The 16,436-nt window shown below is 45.6% G+C and overlaps 1 protein-coding gene across 1 annotated transcript in view; it reads right to left on the bottom strand.

The window, feature by feature from the left end:
• WDFY4 (WDFY family member 4) overlaps positions 1–16,436 on the bottom strand; it is a 284,669-nt gene that overhangs the window by 248,753 nt on the left and 19,480 nt on the right. The window contains exons 3-6 of the mRNA XM_055345541.1: positions 8,181–8,295; positions 7,241–7,347; positions 5,070–5,204; positions 1,812–2,001 (exon numbers count right to left, since the gene is read on the bottom strand). Coding sequence (XP_055201516.1) covers positions 1,812–2,001; positions 5,070–5,204; positions 7,241–7,347; positions 8,181–8,295 — 547 coding nt within the window. The remainder of the gene's footprint in view (positions 1–1,811; positions 2,002–5,069; positions 5,205–7,240; positions 7,348–8,180; positions 8,296–16,436) is intronic.

Here is a 16,436-nt window from a genome sequence, read left to right as displayed (position 1 = left end):
CCCTGTTGAGTTTGGACACTGTAGCTTTTCTGTCACGGTCATCCCCTCCCCGCCCTCCTTTAAACTGTGTATATCAAGATGTAAAATAAGAATTCATTTGAAATACTTTTCTGCTGGGTCTTGAATCAAGAAGACTTCTCCATAGGAAGTGCCCTCCAAAGAGCCACATTCCTCAGGCTCAGATGGAGAGTAGGTGAAACAGGAAGAGGAAGGAAGTGTCTTAGCCAGGTGCTCCTAATTCCCAGCATGCACAGGGGCATGAGGAGCAGGTCCATCACGTAGTGAGCTACACGATGCCCAAGGTGAGCACCAAGAAAAACCTTCTCAAAAGAGCAACACTGGACATGCACAGAGATAAGCCTGATAAAAAGTTCAGGGAAGGACATGTGAGCATATAGGAAGGTGAGAGACCAGAAGATGGTGTGTTTCTACCACTAAAGTACCCAGGGATTTGGCACCCAGAAGTGTGGGCCACAAGGGAGGAGGGGAAGGCAGGGCCAGCTCATATGTGGTCCTTGGCCATGAAACTTGGTTACCCAGAGCTGTGAGTAGCCAAGGGAAGATCTGAGTCAGAAGAGAGGTGTCACTGGATTTGCATTTTGATGGATCACTGTTTTTAGGGAGAAGTCTCTCCTTAGTGCCAGAAAAGCCATGCCAGTGGATCAGGAAAAGTGCGACAAAGTAGCACATGCTCTATTCCTCAGCTGCAAGGCTTCAGGTGCCCTCCAAAGCCTGCATGCCGGGCAGGTCAGTCCCAAGAGCTGAAGGCTTGGTGAGTAACCACCAGGCCAGCCATTTCTTCCAAACCTTCTCTTCAGCCTATACGCCCATCAGAAACTACCCATTCCAAACCTAAGGGAGTCCTGGGCTCAAGTGCTCCAGGTGGCAGTCTCCCCACCAAGGTATGACTTTTCATTTCTGGTTATTACCTTGGAAGCTAACAATAAGGACACAGTGAGACACCCCTGCCACCAATGCACGCAGCTTTTTCTCAGGGGTCTCTGACTCCAGCCTCTAGGGGTTACCTGGGCTGCTGAATATCTCAGGCCCAGCTCAGCTCTGAGCCATTACCCCTGGGCCCCGGCCTCACCAGGAGCCTTGAGTCCCTAAACTGGGGCTGACATTTGGTCCTGGGCTCAATTACAATAGGGCAATGGTCTTGTTGAACTCTCTCAGCTACCACCAATTGACACCCCCTGTTATAGGAGGCCCCAGAAAGAAAACAGGTCACAGGGCAAGGGTTCACTATCCCAGTTTTACAGGTAAAAGAACTGAGGCACACAGGCACTTAAGCACCCAAGGTCACTCAGCTATGACAACAGGAGGACAGAGTTGGAGTTCATAGCCCGGCTGTCTGGTTCCAGAATCTATGGCCTTAACCCCTACGTAGACTGCCTAGAGCAGAGCCAAAAGCACTGGATCCATTATCTCCAGGTTTAGAATGTGATTCTCCTGTTTGTGAGCTGGGGAGCTGGCAAGTACCTCTGCCCCCAGACTCCATTTTCCCCATTACAAAATGGCATTAATACCCATCTCAAAGATATAGATGAGATAATATACAAACAGGCCCAGCACGGGGGTCTGTGTGGTAGCGTGTGCGCAGTAAATGAGTTCCCCTTTCCATTCCTCCTCCAGTGGAGCACCAAAATAAATAATAAATGCACTGTTGTGAAGGAACCCAAGAAAAGGGTCATCTACTGGGCATAGATGGGCATCCACAAAGACGCTATTTTTTCAACTTTTTTTTTGGTTCCAGGGTCTCATTCTAGAAAGTTGGCCCACATCCCAGTCCTGGTCTCCTGGGGTCATACCCTGCAGATACTGGATGATGCCAAGGTTCTGGGCTTTGGAGATTGCCCTCAACACACAGAAGGTGGGCTCCTTCCAAAAGCAGCAGCTGTGTTCCCGAAGACAGGTAGTGGCAATCACTAGAGATTGGAGTTCATTTCCTGATAGAAGTCTCTCCAGACCCTGAGATTCATTGCAAATGTTCAGCAACATCTGGAAAAAAAAAAAAGAAAAAGAAGAAAGAAAGAAGAAAGAAAGAAAGAAAGAAAGAAAGAAAGAAAGAAAGAAAGAAAGAAAGAAAAGAAAAAACGATGCCTAGTTAGGAAGCCTCCTTCCTGTAGCAGATTTCTTTCCTACTTTTCCAGAGCTCTGAGGTATATGTCTCAGTACAAAGGATGGGTTGTATGGGTCACCCTCTGCCCCCAGAACAGCATAATCAGCAGTGCCACTTAGAAAAGGGTGACAGGACTTGGCCTAAAGTCTGCACTCCTACTCTTCTGTAAGCAGTTGTTACCCTTCCCAATTCAGAATAACAAAGAAGGGTTTGACTTAGAGATGTGTCCTTTTACATAGAAGCACAGAAAAAATGCCATCAAAAGTTAAAGTATTGAATTAAAAGGACCCAATGCTATATAAAAAGAGATGTGTTCTGGGGCGCCTGGGTGGCTCAGTTGGTTATGTATCTGTCTTCAGCTCAGGTCATGATCTCGAGGTCCTAGGATCAAACCAGCACTAGGCTCTGTGCTCAACAGGGAGTCTGCTTCTCCCTCTCCCTCTTTCCCTCCCCTCACTTGTGCACTCTCTATCTCTCTTTCTCTCTCTCAAATAAGTAAATAAAATCTTAAAAAAAAAAAAAGACATGTGTTCTCAGATCCCTGGTTGGCACTCAAACTCTACTTCTCATAAGATCATGAGCCTTATCCTATTACCTCCTCTCTGGGCCCCATGCCTCCTCCCAACCAGTCTCCCTATGGCTGCCAGAGAAACTTCTGATACCATCCCACCACTTGGGGTAAATCCTGGCTCACAGAGTTCTGGGCAGACTAGCCCCACCTCTTCTCTCTGTCCTGTGATTTTGTGCGGCCCTCCCTTTGGCACTTGGTGGTCTAACTGGATCTCCTAATCCGGCAAATATGAAGAGCTCCTTCCATCTGAATCCATTAGCCCCTTCTGAGCACAGTGTCAGAGTCGAAGCTGGACAGCCACAGAGCTGGGCTCCAAACCCCATCTGCTTGCTGGCGTGTCCCACAGGTGGATATTGACCCTTGGCTTAGACACCATTTCTGCTTCTCCTCCCCTCCCCCTTCACACCTCCACCACAACTTGCAGCTCTGGTTCAATGCCATTTCTTCTGGACTGCCTTCTTTTATGCTCGACTAGAAATCAGGTCTCTTGTCCTATTTTTGCAGCACCTTTCACTTCCCCTCCAGAGCACTTTAAAAATTGGGACACTGGGGATTCCCTGGGTGGCGCAGCGGTTTAGCGCCTGCCTTTGGCCCGGGGCGCGATCCTGGAGACCCAGGATCGAATCCCACGTCGGGCTCCCGGTGCATGGAGCCTGCTTCTCCCTCTGCCTATGTCTCTGCCTCTCTCTCTCATTCTGTGTGACTATCATAAATAAATAAAAATTTAAAAAAAAATTGGGACACTGCTCTTTAATTATGTGATTTTTTTCCCCCGTTTGGCTTCCCCATCTTCCTGTCACTTTGAGAGATAGAGAGTACTATGCTTGCTGCTAGAACCATCGGCCTGGCACCACATAGAAGGATCTCCATATATTTTTGCAGAATGAAATAAGGAAAACCCTGAGGAACGCAGCCATGGCCTATTACTGCAGCTCACATTCTACCCATTCGTGAATGAATAGAACTGTGAAAGCAGCGCTGCACTTGTCCTCTGCAGTACACATAAAAGTCACATGGAAAAAATTGGCCAAAGTGCCCAGGACTGCATCCCAGCCACCACTTAGAATATGATTTATAAATGATGACTAAGTTTCCAACAAATGCAGCTTAAGGGATAACCTACCATACGTGACCTTGTGAGATAACCTCTGATACTGATGATTCTGGCTGAAGAATGAATCTAGAATGGTTGCTAGGGGATTCCTGGGTGGCTCAGCAGTTTAACGCCTGCCTTCGGCCCAGAGCGTGATCCTGGAGTCCCAGGATCGAGTCCCACATCAGGTTCCCTGCATGGAGCCTGCTTCTCCCTCTGCCTGTGTCTCTGCCTCTGTGTGTGTGTGTCTCTCATGAATAAATAAATAAGATATTTTAAAATAAATAAATAAAATAAAATGGGTGCTAATGTGAATGCTCATGTGCAGTGCACAAATGCATTTGGAAATTCGTAAAAGCTCTTAAGCACCTGCTCGGTAAGACGGTGCCCGCAGGCCCTGGCTGCAGAAAGATGAGTTGGGCACAAGACCCTCCCTACCCTCCCCTGACCAAGGTCTCCTCCAGAGAGACAGGAGAAATTTTCTGGAGAATGCAGCATCCAGGAAACTGAGAAAACAGAACTGGTCGGTAAGGGCACAGAGAAAGAGGAGACAAGTTATGCTAAAAATGGCTGCTGGTATTCAGAGAGGATAGGAAAGATGGGGAAGGACACCAAGAAATTGCATTTGATGTTTAGTAGCCTGAGATAGTTTCTGAAAGGCGGAGCCATCACAAAGTGGTCTTGGGAGCTAGGGTCCCAATCCCAACCTCCTGAACTTCAGTGACACTGGACCCACTTTTACTCATCATATTGTAGTTGATGTGGAATTACAACTGTGAAGTTGTAATACTACACATGTTCTGGAATGGAGGAAAGGGCTTGGGGAGGTGACAGAGATGAGGCTGTAGCACAGATGGGTACAGGGAAGCACTTGGAAAATGCTGGCTACCCTTATACAAGTACAGTTAGTAGGCTTGTCCTCAGAGGAGGCAGAGGCCAGAGACAGGAGGCTGCACATGCTGAGGAGGGCAGGCAGGGCTCGGAAACACAGCATGGAGGGAGAAGAGCTGCTGGGGCCAAGTGGAGGAAGAAGAGGAGCAGCACACTTTTCTGGGGGAGAAGGAGTAGAATATTGATACAGGGAGACAATGAGATGGAGAGAGAAGAAAATGCATCCTCCAAATGCACAGGATTGCTGGCTTCTGCAGAGCATAGGAACAGATGGGGAGCTGGCCCTCCAGGAGGACAGAGTTGCTTCTGGGCCATGACTGAGGAAGATAAATACATCTCCAAGAAGCACAGCAAGGTCTGGGCCAGGGATGTAGAGCCCTCTTCTCACTCACCTGCACAAACATCCTCTGAATTTGAACATCACTCTCAAAGAGCTCATCCTTTTCCAGGGGAAAGACAAAGAAGAGATACAGGCACTGCAGGAGCAGGGCTGGGAGCCCAGACTCAGCAACTTTGCCCAGCGTCTCCTGCAAGGCAAGAACAGGTGTGACCCATGGCCGCAGAGTCAGCAGAGCATCCCTCCAACCCCAACCACCAGGAACGTGGCTGAATCCCATCCTCTCTCTGGGGAGCACATTCTCAAGTAAGAGTGGAGACGTCATAGGACTCATTTAGGGTGGCTGTGAAGATTAAACTTATCTAGAGTGTACACTTTGTGCTCAATAAACATTTCATCTTTTATAGGCCAGATAATAGGGTGGAAGGAAAGAAGGGAGGGAGGGAGGGAGAGAGGCACAGGTGCAGAGCAGAAAACAAGGGCTTTCCTAAGTGATCACACTACTGATTTGGGTAAGTTGCCTCCCGTTTAGGGAACTGGGCACTCAGGAGGGCATGGCTCACAACACGTGCAAACATCTAATTAAGGACCCGATCAAGGTCCTTCCCATCCCCTTGTTCAGACCTGAGACTTCACGAAGACCACAACAGTCCTATAGATGAGGACTGATAACCAGGGAGGCCAGACAGAGGGGAGAAAACCAGAAGTGGGCACAGAGGAGTCCAGCCTGAGTGTGGAACTTCCTGGAGCCCTTCTTCCGCATGCTCTGCCTACAGCTTCCCGGCGTGACAGCAGCAGCAGCCTCTGTGTGTGTGTGCCCCTGTGCACATGTGAGCACGTATGGCATTAATCTAAAGTACACTGTCCACCTAGCTCCCCAGCCAGTTGACTAATGTGACAGATATGGTGGCAAAACAAGAAAAAGAGAAAGGAAGAATGTACAATCTGGCCTAGAACCAGAATATAAGGCAGGGGTGGGGGGAAGGAAAGGCCCTGCACTGTGCTTCAGGCTGCTGTGCTGCTGTTTGTCCAGGTGATCCTCCTTGCAGTTAACAACTGCATCCCAAGCTGCTCTCATACCTACACACACTGTTTCAGATGCCCGACTGATGGCAGCATCCACCTTTAGCCTCAGGATGGCCACACCCCCCACTTGGTTCCCTGCTCTTCTCACTGCTGAGCACCAGACTGGCAGGCAGTGGGCACTCTCACCAGACAAATGAGTCTCTGGGCCTGCCTTCCCCAGGCCCTCTGGCCATTTCTGCAGATAGCCACAGCTGTCAGGGACTGCTTTTGCCTAAGAGGACACCAGCCATCAGCAATCCACTCGCAGGGAAGCACCAGGACCCCAGCTTCATTGTGGAGGATGTGTCTACAACCAGGATGGGGAGCCAGTGGGAATGGAAGAAAGAGAAGCTGGCCTCCCTGAGGCAGTGTCTCTGGGCAGGCGTGGGTCAGGTGCCTAAGGTGGGCTCTTTCAGCTCGAGTTCAGCAGGAGGCAGTACAGAGTAGTGGCTCAGAGCACAGGCTCTGGGGTCAGACAGGCAGCAGGTACACAGAGTGGTGACTAATGGGGCTCCACTGTCTGACTCAGAGGGCTCGGGGGTTTTCATTGATTCACATGGGACACACCAGCCTTGCCCCGACACAGGAAACTGTCTGTACACATCAGCCATTGTTAATGCCTGCACTAACCCTAGAATTGAGGCATTAACCCCAATTCTAAAATTAGCTACACGACTGAGGCACAGAGAAGTGACAATTTGCCCAAGTTTACACACAGCTTGTCAACTAAAAACGCAGGATTTGAAAATGAATTTCAGATGCTCAAGTCCAGGGGATCCCTGGGTGGCGCATGGGGATCCCTGGGTGGCGCAGCGGTTTAGCGCCTGCCTTTGGCCCAGGGCGTGATCCTGGAGACCCGGGATCGAATCCCACTTCGGGCTCCCGGTGCATGGAGCCTGCTTCTCCCTCTGCCTGTGTCTCTGCCTGTGTGTGTGTGTGTGTGTGTGTGTGTGTGTGTGTGACTACCATAAATAAAAAAAATAAAAAAACAGATGCTCAAGTCCATATCCTATGTCAGAAGGGAGATAGAGCAGGAGAAATGATAAATAGGTATCATAAGGAAAAAGACACTCTTGCAGTGGCCACTGCCCTTTGCTGGGACTTCCTGCTGCACATGGATATGGAGCTCCCAGGCTGGGGTCCATGGGGCCTACAACTTACCGAGTTTGTCCCCGTGAGCACAAATACTGACTTCAGGAGCAGGTAGCCATCCTGATCCACATTCCCCTTCCACCGCAGCAACTGCCAAGCCGCCTCCCTGGCTTGCTCTGGCGACAGCACATGAAGGGAAGAAAGTGTCACCAGCAGGTTGGTGTAATGACCTGCCTACCCACCTTCCCTCCACTTGGCCCCCTTCCCCATGACATGTGCCTTAGCATCTTGAGGGCACTTATGTCTCCTTTCCTCTCTACAATGCAGTCTGAATCCATACCAAACACTTCACACTCTGCCAGATTAACGTCCTTGGAGGATAGTCTTTATCATGTCACCATCTCTGTTCAACCACCATCAATGGCTCCCTGTTACCCAATAATAACAAGCTCTCAGCTATTGGACTTCTCACAATCTAGAGTTTTCACCCCACTTCCTATATCCTCCAGCCTCTTATATTTCAGAGATTCCTGCCATCTACACCATGCTCAAGATATTCCTTCCCCCTAGCATTCCCTCTCACGCCTCAGCCCCGCAGTTACCATGAAACTGCCCAACCTCCAGGTCCAGCTCTATGAGCAGAAGAATGCAAATCACGAGACCCCAAAGCAGAAAACATGCTTGGCTTTGGCTTCTGTATCTTTTCTGGATCAAGCTATTCAGTGGACACTCAGGTGTACCTCCTCCAAGAGCCGCTGGTCCAGTGTGTATGTGTGTGTGTGTGTGCTAAGCCCATGTGTGTGTCCCTCCCAGGAGCAGCAGAATTCTGCAAGTTCCTCTTTCCTCCTCTGCCAACCTTCCCTTCATTTCTAACAGCTTCAGTGGCGGAAGCGAGCCTGTGGTGCTCTCTGAAGGCATCACTGTTGCTCCACTAGAAAGCAGAGGGGCTTCACAGGAGTCCCGGGAGGAGCATGCAGGGCTGTTTCCTCTCCATAAACTGTTCTCTTACCTGCAGGCTTTCCCACAAGTGCCTTCTGTATCTCTTGGGCCAGCTGGTTAGAAGTGTCTTGTGCCAGCCTTTGGAGACTGGGAAAGCTGATGATCCCCACGGAGTTTTCCCAGGCCTGAAGTGCAATAAACAGGATACCATCAAAGATGTCAAAGCTACAAAGCAAGGCATGAGAATTGCCTTGCCATTCTCTCTGCCAGCCCAAATGTATGGGCCACCTCACTGTCCAGGTGTGTCCCAAAGGCCAACGAAACACCTACCCTAATAGCAGTATCCCTATCCTAGTGCCTGTGAATTGTTCAACTTCTGCTGAACTCCAAACCCACATTCAACTGGGCCCTGAACATCTGCCCAAAAACTCACACTCCTGAAATGTCAAATACACATACTCCAATCCTTTGCCTTCTTCCCAAGTCTGTGGTAGCCTGCCTCTGAAAATGGCTCTTTCAAGCACCCAGTTGCCCTAGTGGAAATCCCAAGGACATTTCTCTAGGTCCCACTCTCCATCACCTTCCTTACCGCATCAACTGCTATATCTCTCTGATTCTCTGTTATATGCTTCATGCTTCTCAAACCTTGCATAGGTATCTTAGTTTTAGTCATATAATTATTTCCTTTGATAAATTCTAAAGGGTGGGATTGCAAGTTACAAGGGCATGCTTCTTATTTATCTATTTTTTTAGTACTTTGGTGCATAGTACTAACTCATTCCCCAGAAAACGTTTACCTGAATAGCCTCAGCAAGGGCTCCTTGGGAGAGAACTAGTTTTTCTATACCCATTGAGCACTGTCATGCTTTTTCACCTTAAATGAGGAAACTTATACAGAAGACAAAAGATCTCATCTCAATTGCAGTCTTTTGGTTACTAAAATATATGAACATTTTTCATGCTTCTTGAATTGCCTGTTTTTACCTTTACCCTATTTCTATTAGGGTTTTCACTATTTTCTTATTTATTTTAAAAAGCTCTTTTACATATTAAAAAAAGTTAATATTTGATCCATAACACTATTTTGATTTTTTCAACTCTGTCTTCTCTTTTAATTTAGTATTATTTGGTTTCACTGTACAGAAATCTGAAATTCACATGAAATGAAACTTCTCAATCTATTCCTTTGTTTTCTAGCTTTAATTCCAGGCGCAGGAAATTCTTTTGAGTCCAAGTAGTTGCTGTCACTTTTAATCTACTTCTTTTTTTTAATTCTTTAAAATTTTCTCTTCTCTGTTCTTTGTCTAATTCTATGCTATCTGGTCATCTTTTTGCCTTGGACTTTTTCTTTTATTGTTTAGGATGCTATTTCATAATAGCCACTAATTTTAAAATTCCACATGGTATGCTCGGCCCTTTTCAGAATCCACCCCCCTTCCAGTCTGCTTGTCATTAGAATCTTCCCCTTTGTTCTCCTGTGTGGTCATGGGCAGAGTTTACTAGCCCCAGGATGAGGAGAGCTCTCTCCAGACCAAGCATCAGAGTGGAGTGACTGTTCTTGACACAGGACTTGAGTTTCTGGCAACTCCCCGTTTTCAGTCTCTAACCTTCCCAGGAAGGTAAGCTTCTGATCACATTCCTAGCAACTAGTGGCCTCAACAAAATGTACTTTTGCTGGACTGCCATCCACTGCTCCTAATCACCAGCCATATTAAATATATTCTTGCCCAAAGACATGACTGATTTTTTTTTTTTTAAAGCTGAGGTCTTCAGCTAGAAAAGGTGAGAAATTCATCAAAATTCCAGAGGGAAATGTGTTTCCTTGCTGTAGACACCATATTCATTAAAGAGTACAATTCTTTTAGAAATTTTCTCTGCAGGGATCCCTGGGTGGCCCAGCGGTTTAGAACCTGCCTTCAGCCCAGGGCGTGATCCTGGAGTCCCGGGATGGAGTCCCACATTAGGCTCCTTGCATGGAGCCTGCTTCTCCCTCTGCCTGTGTCTCTGCCTCTCTCTCTCTGTGTGTCTCTCATGAATAAATAAAATCTTAAAAAAAAAAAAAAAAGAAGTATTGGGACAGGCATGAAGAATTTTTTAAAAAGAAAAAAGAAATTTTCTCTGCATTAAAAGATGCTACATACAACAGAAACAAGCCACAGATTGGGAAAAAATATTTGCAATGCAAATGACTATAATCAGGAAAATGCAAATTAAACCCACAATGAGATAGTCATACTTATCAGGTTGGTAAAAATGTAAAGCCTGACAATACCAAATGTGGGAAAAGGACCAGGAAACCCTCGTGATGGAGCACGACTTGCAAAAATCCCTTCAAAGGGTATTTAACCCAATCCACTAAAGTTATAGGGGGACACCCTATGACCCAGCAATTTCCTTCTAGGTATATTCCCTAGGGGAATGCTGGCACGTGTGCACAAGGAGACATGAACAGGAAATATGCATCTTATCTGTGATCATGTAACATTGGAAAAACTGAATGTTCATCAATAGTACAATGAATGAATTATAATTTGTGGCATATTTATGTAAAGATACTATATAGAACTAAAAAAAGAAATAAAGCAACATGTATCAATATGGATAAACCAAGAAATAGAATGTTGAGTGCAAAAAGCAAGTTGCAAAAGTATACTGCAGTCTGGTCTAGAAAAACCTACATATGTCACAATAATATCACTTAGATTATTAAAATGTATTGATATTATTGTATAACTTGGAAGTATATTGGATATATGTATTTGGATATGCATAATACATATTGTATCCATGTAATATATTGAACTATATATATAGCTCAACTATATATGTGTGTATATATGTATATGTACATATGTACATACATATATATGTATAGGAGGACATATATATATACACAAATATATATATATATTTGTACAGGAGGACAGCAAAAGGGGAATGAGCGCTACCTTGCATGCAGAGGTGGCTTCAGTTTATTTGAAATGTTTTATCTCTTTTATATGGGTGGTGAGTACATGGATATCTATGTTGTTTTGAACAAAACGTTGTACCTGAAATACTTTTTTTATTATCTGCCCTATAAATGGACAGAGTTGCCACTTTCCTTTGTAAATAAAAAAGCAGTTCATCAGAACTTTGCTTAAACTACAGACATCTAGGGGCACCTGGGTGACTCAGTCAGTTGGGTGTCAGCCTTCAGCTCAGGTCATGATCCTGGGGTCCCGGGATCGAGGTCCGCTCTCCCTGCTCTATGGAGAGCCTGCCTCTCCCCTAAACCCTACTCACTTGAGCTCTCTCTCACTCTCTCTCTCAAATAAATAAATAAAATATTACAAAAAAAAACTATAGACATGCTAGGTCAATGTTAAATGCTATTGCACATAGTAGACCTTCTACAAATATTCGATAAGTGAACACAGATTATGAAATCTGCAACACGGAGATTGATGGCCAAATGCATTGCATGCTGGATTTGTGCCAATTGCTGGACCAAGCATTTATATGCATTGTTTCCATTGATCCTTACAACAACCCTTTGAGACCAGTATTGTTACGACTATTCTCACATTCTAGAAACTAAGCCTGAGGCAGGAGAATAAACCTGGAGAATCTGGTAAGCAACAGAGTGAAGAGCTGAGCTACTTCACTCATACCCAAGTAGCATGTGCTCATCTAAGAAATTTACTGCTGCCACCTGGAAACAAGCTATCACCTGGAATCTTGAATCCCTGGAAAGAAAAGATCAGTCATTTTAGCTGGGAATTTCTGATAAGATTATTTCCTCCCCAGGACCAAGAACTCTGTTATGATGTTTTCCTAACAAATTCCTGTGCCTCCTCCCTGCACTGGCAAACCCCTCAAAGACCAATTTGCAGGCAGTTGACTCAGAAGCATCTAGATCGTCTTAAAGCAGTGGGACTCCTACAGGCCCTCTACAATAAAGTAAATTGGGCCACTGTGTGCTGAACAGTAATTGTACACTCAGCCAGATTCTCCCAAGGCTCACACTCCTTCCTGGGACCGCAATGGGCACTTCTAGAGGCCACGTTAACTCTTTCAGGCCACTGGGGTACTGTTTGATGCACAGAGGCAATCATTTACTGAATGGGACCATAGAGACCCCCAAAGAGTTAAGGCAGCTTCCAAAAGGACCTAATTTTTTCCCAGACTGGGGCTTGCATGCTGGGAGAATATTGCTCAATATTTTTTTAAAATTTTATTTACTCACATTATCTAAGCAGCACCATCGTGCCTGGTGGCTGTCTCTCACATGAAAGCAAAAGAAAATGATGCTGTGGCCTCCAAAGGAAAATGAAGAATAGCAAAAACTCTTGAGGGTATGGGAGGAAACCCCAGTGTTTGAATAACAGAACCCTGCTGGTTTTCAAGGATGGCTGCAATGTTAACTATTTCTTCATTACCACAGAGTTTGGTGGTTTGATCTTTAAGTGAGCTCAAAACATTTCAGAGACCTTATGTGAATTCTCCCTGCTAGAGTGGCACAGCTGACCCTCTCTGTTGTAAATTTTTTTTAAAAAAGTGATGTATCAAAAGTTTGCTAACACAACAAAAACGTTGTTTCTCTGAGATAGGAGAGAAGGCCCCATGTTGCAGGCCCCACCCTGAGGTTGGGTAGGTCAGGGATAAGCACAGAAGGGTATTTACCTTCACTGTCCCTTCTGAGCACTACGATTGGAAACAATGATTGCACATCCATATTCTTATATTTAATGTTACTTCTTTCTCTCTCATGAGTCCACATGTGGTTTATATGAGAATGACCAGCCACACACAGTCAGTGGCATAAACTCTGCACCACAGGCTGGGCTGTTAGTGTAAGAATACCCGTACTTACCTGTGTACCTGCACATATGCATGCACACACGTGCACAATCACACTCACTGCCAAGTACAATCAAGTTAGTGTTAATTCCAATCCCTTCGCACTAGGAAATGAATTACTCTTCCCCATGTTACCCACTGTTCTGGCTACAGATTACTCTATAACAAACCACCCCAAAACTGAGTGGCTTATTTTTCTCATAGATCTGCAATCTGAGCAGGGCTTAGCAGGGACAGTGTGTCTCTGCTTCACTCAGCTGGGCCAGCTAACAGGGCTAGGGATCCACTTGCAAGGTGGCACATCCACATGGCTGGCAAGGTGGTGCTGGCTGTCAGCAGCGAGGTCAGGGCCCTCGGTTCTTTTACACATAGGCTTTTACTCAGGGCTGCTTAGGCTTCCTCACGGCATGGCAGGAAATGGCAAGTGACAAGAAGAAAAAGCTGCCAGTCTCTGGAACCCTGGACCTGCAAACATCACTTCTGCCCTATTCTACTCATAAGTCATCACAAATCCATTCAGATCCCAGGGGAGCAGACATGATGCCATGTCTTGAAAAGAGCAGTGTGGGCATCTCAGCATCTTGCATCTACACATCCCACAGAGGTCCTCCCACCCCCTACCCAAGGTTGTCTGTCCCAGACTGTGAGGAATTTTACACTCACTGCCTATCTCACTGCCTGTTTTTTCCTTGAAGTACATATTCTGAGAACAATCTTCAACAACTATATCTATAACTCTAGCTTTCCCTGCGCCCATTATTATCAAATATTTCTGTGCAATGTAAGGACCCAGAGTAGTGCCTTGTCCCCCAGAGCAAACTCAATCAAAGGCCAGCAGGACCTCCCCATGCTTGCTGGGGGAAGGCCTTCTTCTCTTGGTATGACAGCTTATGATAAGAAGGGTTCTAGAAGGACCAAAACCCAAGGTTCATGAAAGTCAACTGATCCTAAAAAAACTTTCTGCACACTAAGAAATCATTAGTTCTGTGCTGCTTCCTGTGTGAGGTAATAAAACCAATAAAACCTTGTTCTTGTCTACAACATCATGAAGCTATCCAAATATCACATGTAGAGGGCATTATTTTTGTACCCAAGGGGAACATTGGTACCAACCAGGCAAAGCCATCTGTCCAGTGGGTCACAGGATAGGGAAATAAACCAAAGGTGCTCTGTTCTATGAACCCCAGACCTACCCAAGTGAGGAAGCCCCATGGCTATTGACACAGGCCTGGGCAGAATGTGCCAGTTAAGTTCTGCTCTTCACTGACTACTAGGTGACCTTGGCCAAGTTATGCAACATCTCTAAACCTCTCTTTCCTCATTTGCAAGGCTGTGATAAAAGTGACACCCATTTCATGGGATTATTATGAGGGCTTAGAAATGCTAAACAAAACATGTGATTTTGATTGTTAGAGCTTGGTGAATTTATTAGCTATATTATCAGTGAAAGTGTCCACCTGCCCTGGCTAAGAACCCTACCTGACCTATGGACAAGATCAATGGAGCCTAGTGGGGATGGAGAGCCTGTAATTCTAGATGAGAACTTCTTTTCTGACTCATTCTTCCAGAGCAGTCCCTCACTGCGGTTCCAATGCCCTGAAATTCCATCAGGCTCTTCCTTACTACCAAGATAGTTACCAAAATTTTGCATACATGGGTTCACTTTTTCACAGCCCTGCAGTTGTTCCTCAATTCAGGAGGCGATGGGGCTGGGATTTGCTACAGAACCAACCAAGCCTATCCCTACTTGCCTCGCAGTTAGTGTAGAGTTAGGAAAAACATTGTCCTCGGCTGTGAATTTGGAAAAATCAAATATGAGAGACATCCAAAGAGAATAAAAGGAAGTTCTCTGGGAAGAAGATGTTAAAGAAGCAGCTCTGAAGCAGTCTGCCACACAACACAGTATCTGTTGTCAAATCTCAGGACTCACTAGGTTGAGGCAGGTGGCAGCCACTTGAGGCAGGGCACTCACTGCTGTCAACCTACACCTGAGCCCTGATTATACATAAGCTGCACCTTCCAGACTGCCTCTGACTGACGCAGGGCCTGGGCCAGGAAGGCAAGATCCCACAACCCAGGGACACAGCCATTTCCAAGCAGTTGAGGCAATTCAAAATCCCTTGTGTGCATTGTCTTACAACAAAGAATATTCTAGATCATCTTAATATTCCTTGGGCCCAAAGTGAAAAGAGTCAAGTATAGAGAGTTGAGCTCCACCAAAGTAATCTAAGACTCCATTAAAGCACTCAATTGTCTCAGAGTCCAATGGGGGCACAGTTGCCATGACAACCAGTACATGACTAAAGCTTCAGCATAACTTTTTATTCTTTTAAGATTATTTATTTAGAGAAAGAGAGAGCACAAACAGGAGGGGCAGAGAGAGAGAGATTCTCAAGCAGATTCCATGCTGAGTGTAGAACCTGATGCAGGGCTCAATCTCATGACCCTAAGATTATGACCTGAGTGGAAATCAAGTCAGATGCTTAATCAACTAAGCCACCCAGGCGCCCCTTTGGCATGACTTTTTAAATCCTCATATTTCCAAGGGGGCTCTTTATAGACAACCCTGAAGGACACTGTTTTGTGATTATAAAATTCAGAACAGAGTGGTTTCAAGCTTCAGTTCTTACACAAGGACCTGTATTCCAATGGATGTTCTCAGTCTTCATCTACACTTCAGATTTTGTCTGCACTATACTCAGAAAAAAAAAAAAAAAAAAACAACCTCTGACCTTCCCATGTTCCTTTCCACTACCAACTCTTAGTTAAGAAGCCTGAAGGCTCTGACTCTGGTGGGGTTTTATTAGCTGGAACTTAACAGAAGCAATAGGTTTATAGACATGTAGAGCTGAATAAAAGAATATGGGTTTTAAGCAATGATAAAAAGCCTATAATATTCTGCTTCTATAGGGCTCATCAGAGGTGAACTCTGGGGATTCAAACCATATCAGATTGTGTCAGCAGTTTGGGGACTTGTGGAAATGGGATCTCAAACCACACACATGCAGTTAGTATCTTGAAGGCTGGTGCAAAGGTAATGGGGACCATATCTGCTCTCCATGTGCTGTAAACTTTACAATCATCATCTTCTCTCACCCTCACAGACTCCCAGCAAAGTGTTATTGATTCCATTCTACAGATTAAGAAATCGAGGTTCAGCAATATTTAATAATTTTTTCAAGGATGCACAGCTAATTTGCAATGGAGCTGGGACTTTACACTGGCTCTGTTTGACCCGAAAGCCCATGTGTTCAACAATAGGGCCATTATGCCTCTAGTTACAAGAGCAGGGCTTGGGAAATATGAACCAATATTGAAGTTCAGTCATAGGAACTGCTGGCTACATGTGGAGTCACAAGCTCAAATGCCTTCAGGCCAGGTAACATAAATGAGTAGTGTGTGTTGGGTGAAAGATATTAGGGAATGGAGGTCCGGGGTAAACTGAGAAACAGAGACTATCTTCTGTCTAAAAGGGGTGCCCCTA

The sequence above is a fragment of the Nyctereutes procyonoides genome, unplaced genomic scaffold, assembly GCF_905146905.1.
Source record: "Nyctereutes procyonoides isolate TBG_1078 unplaced genomic scaffold, NYPRO_anot_genome, whole genome shotgun sequence".
Taxonomy (NCBI): domain Eukaryota; kingdom Metazoa; phylum Chordata; class Mammalia; order Carnivora; family Canidae; genus Nyctereutes; species Nyctereutes procyonoides.
This window is presented reverse-complemented; position numbering and strand designations above follow the sequence as displayed.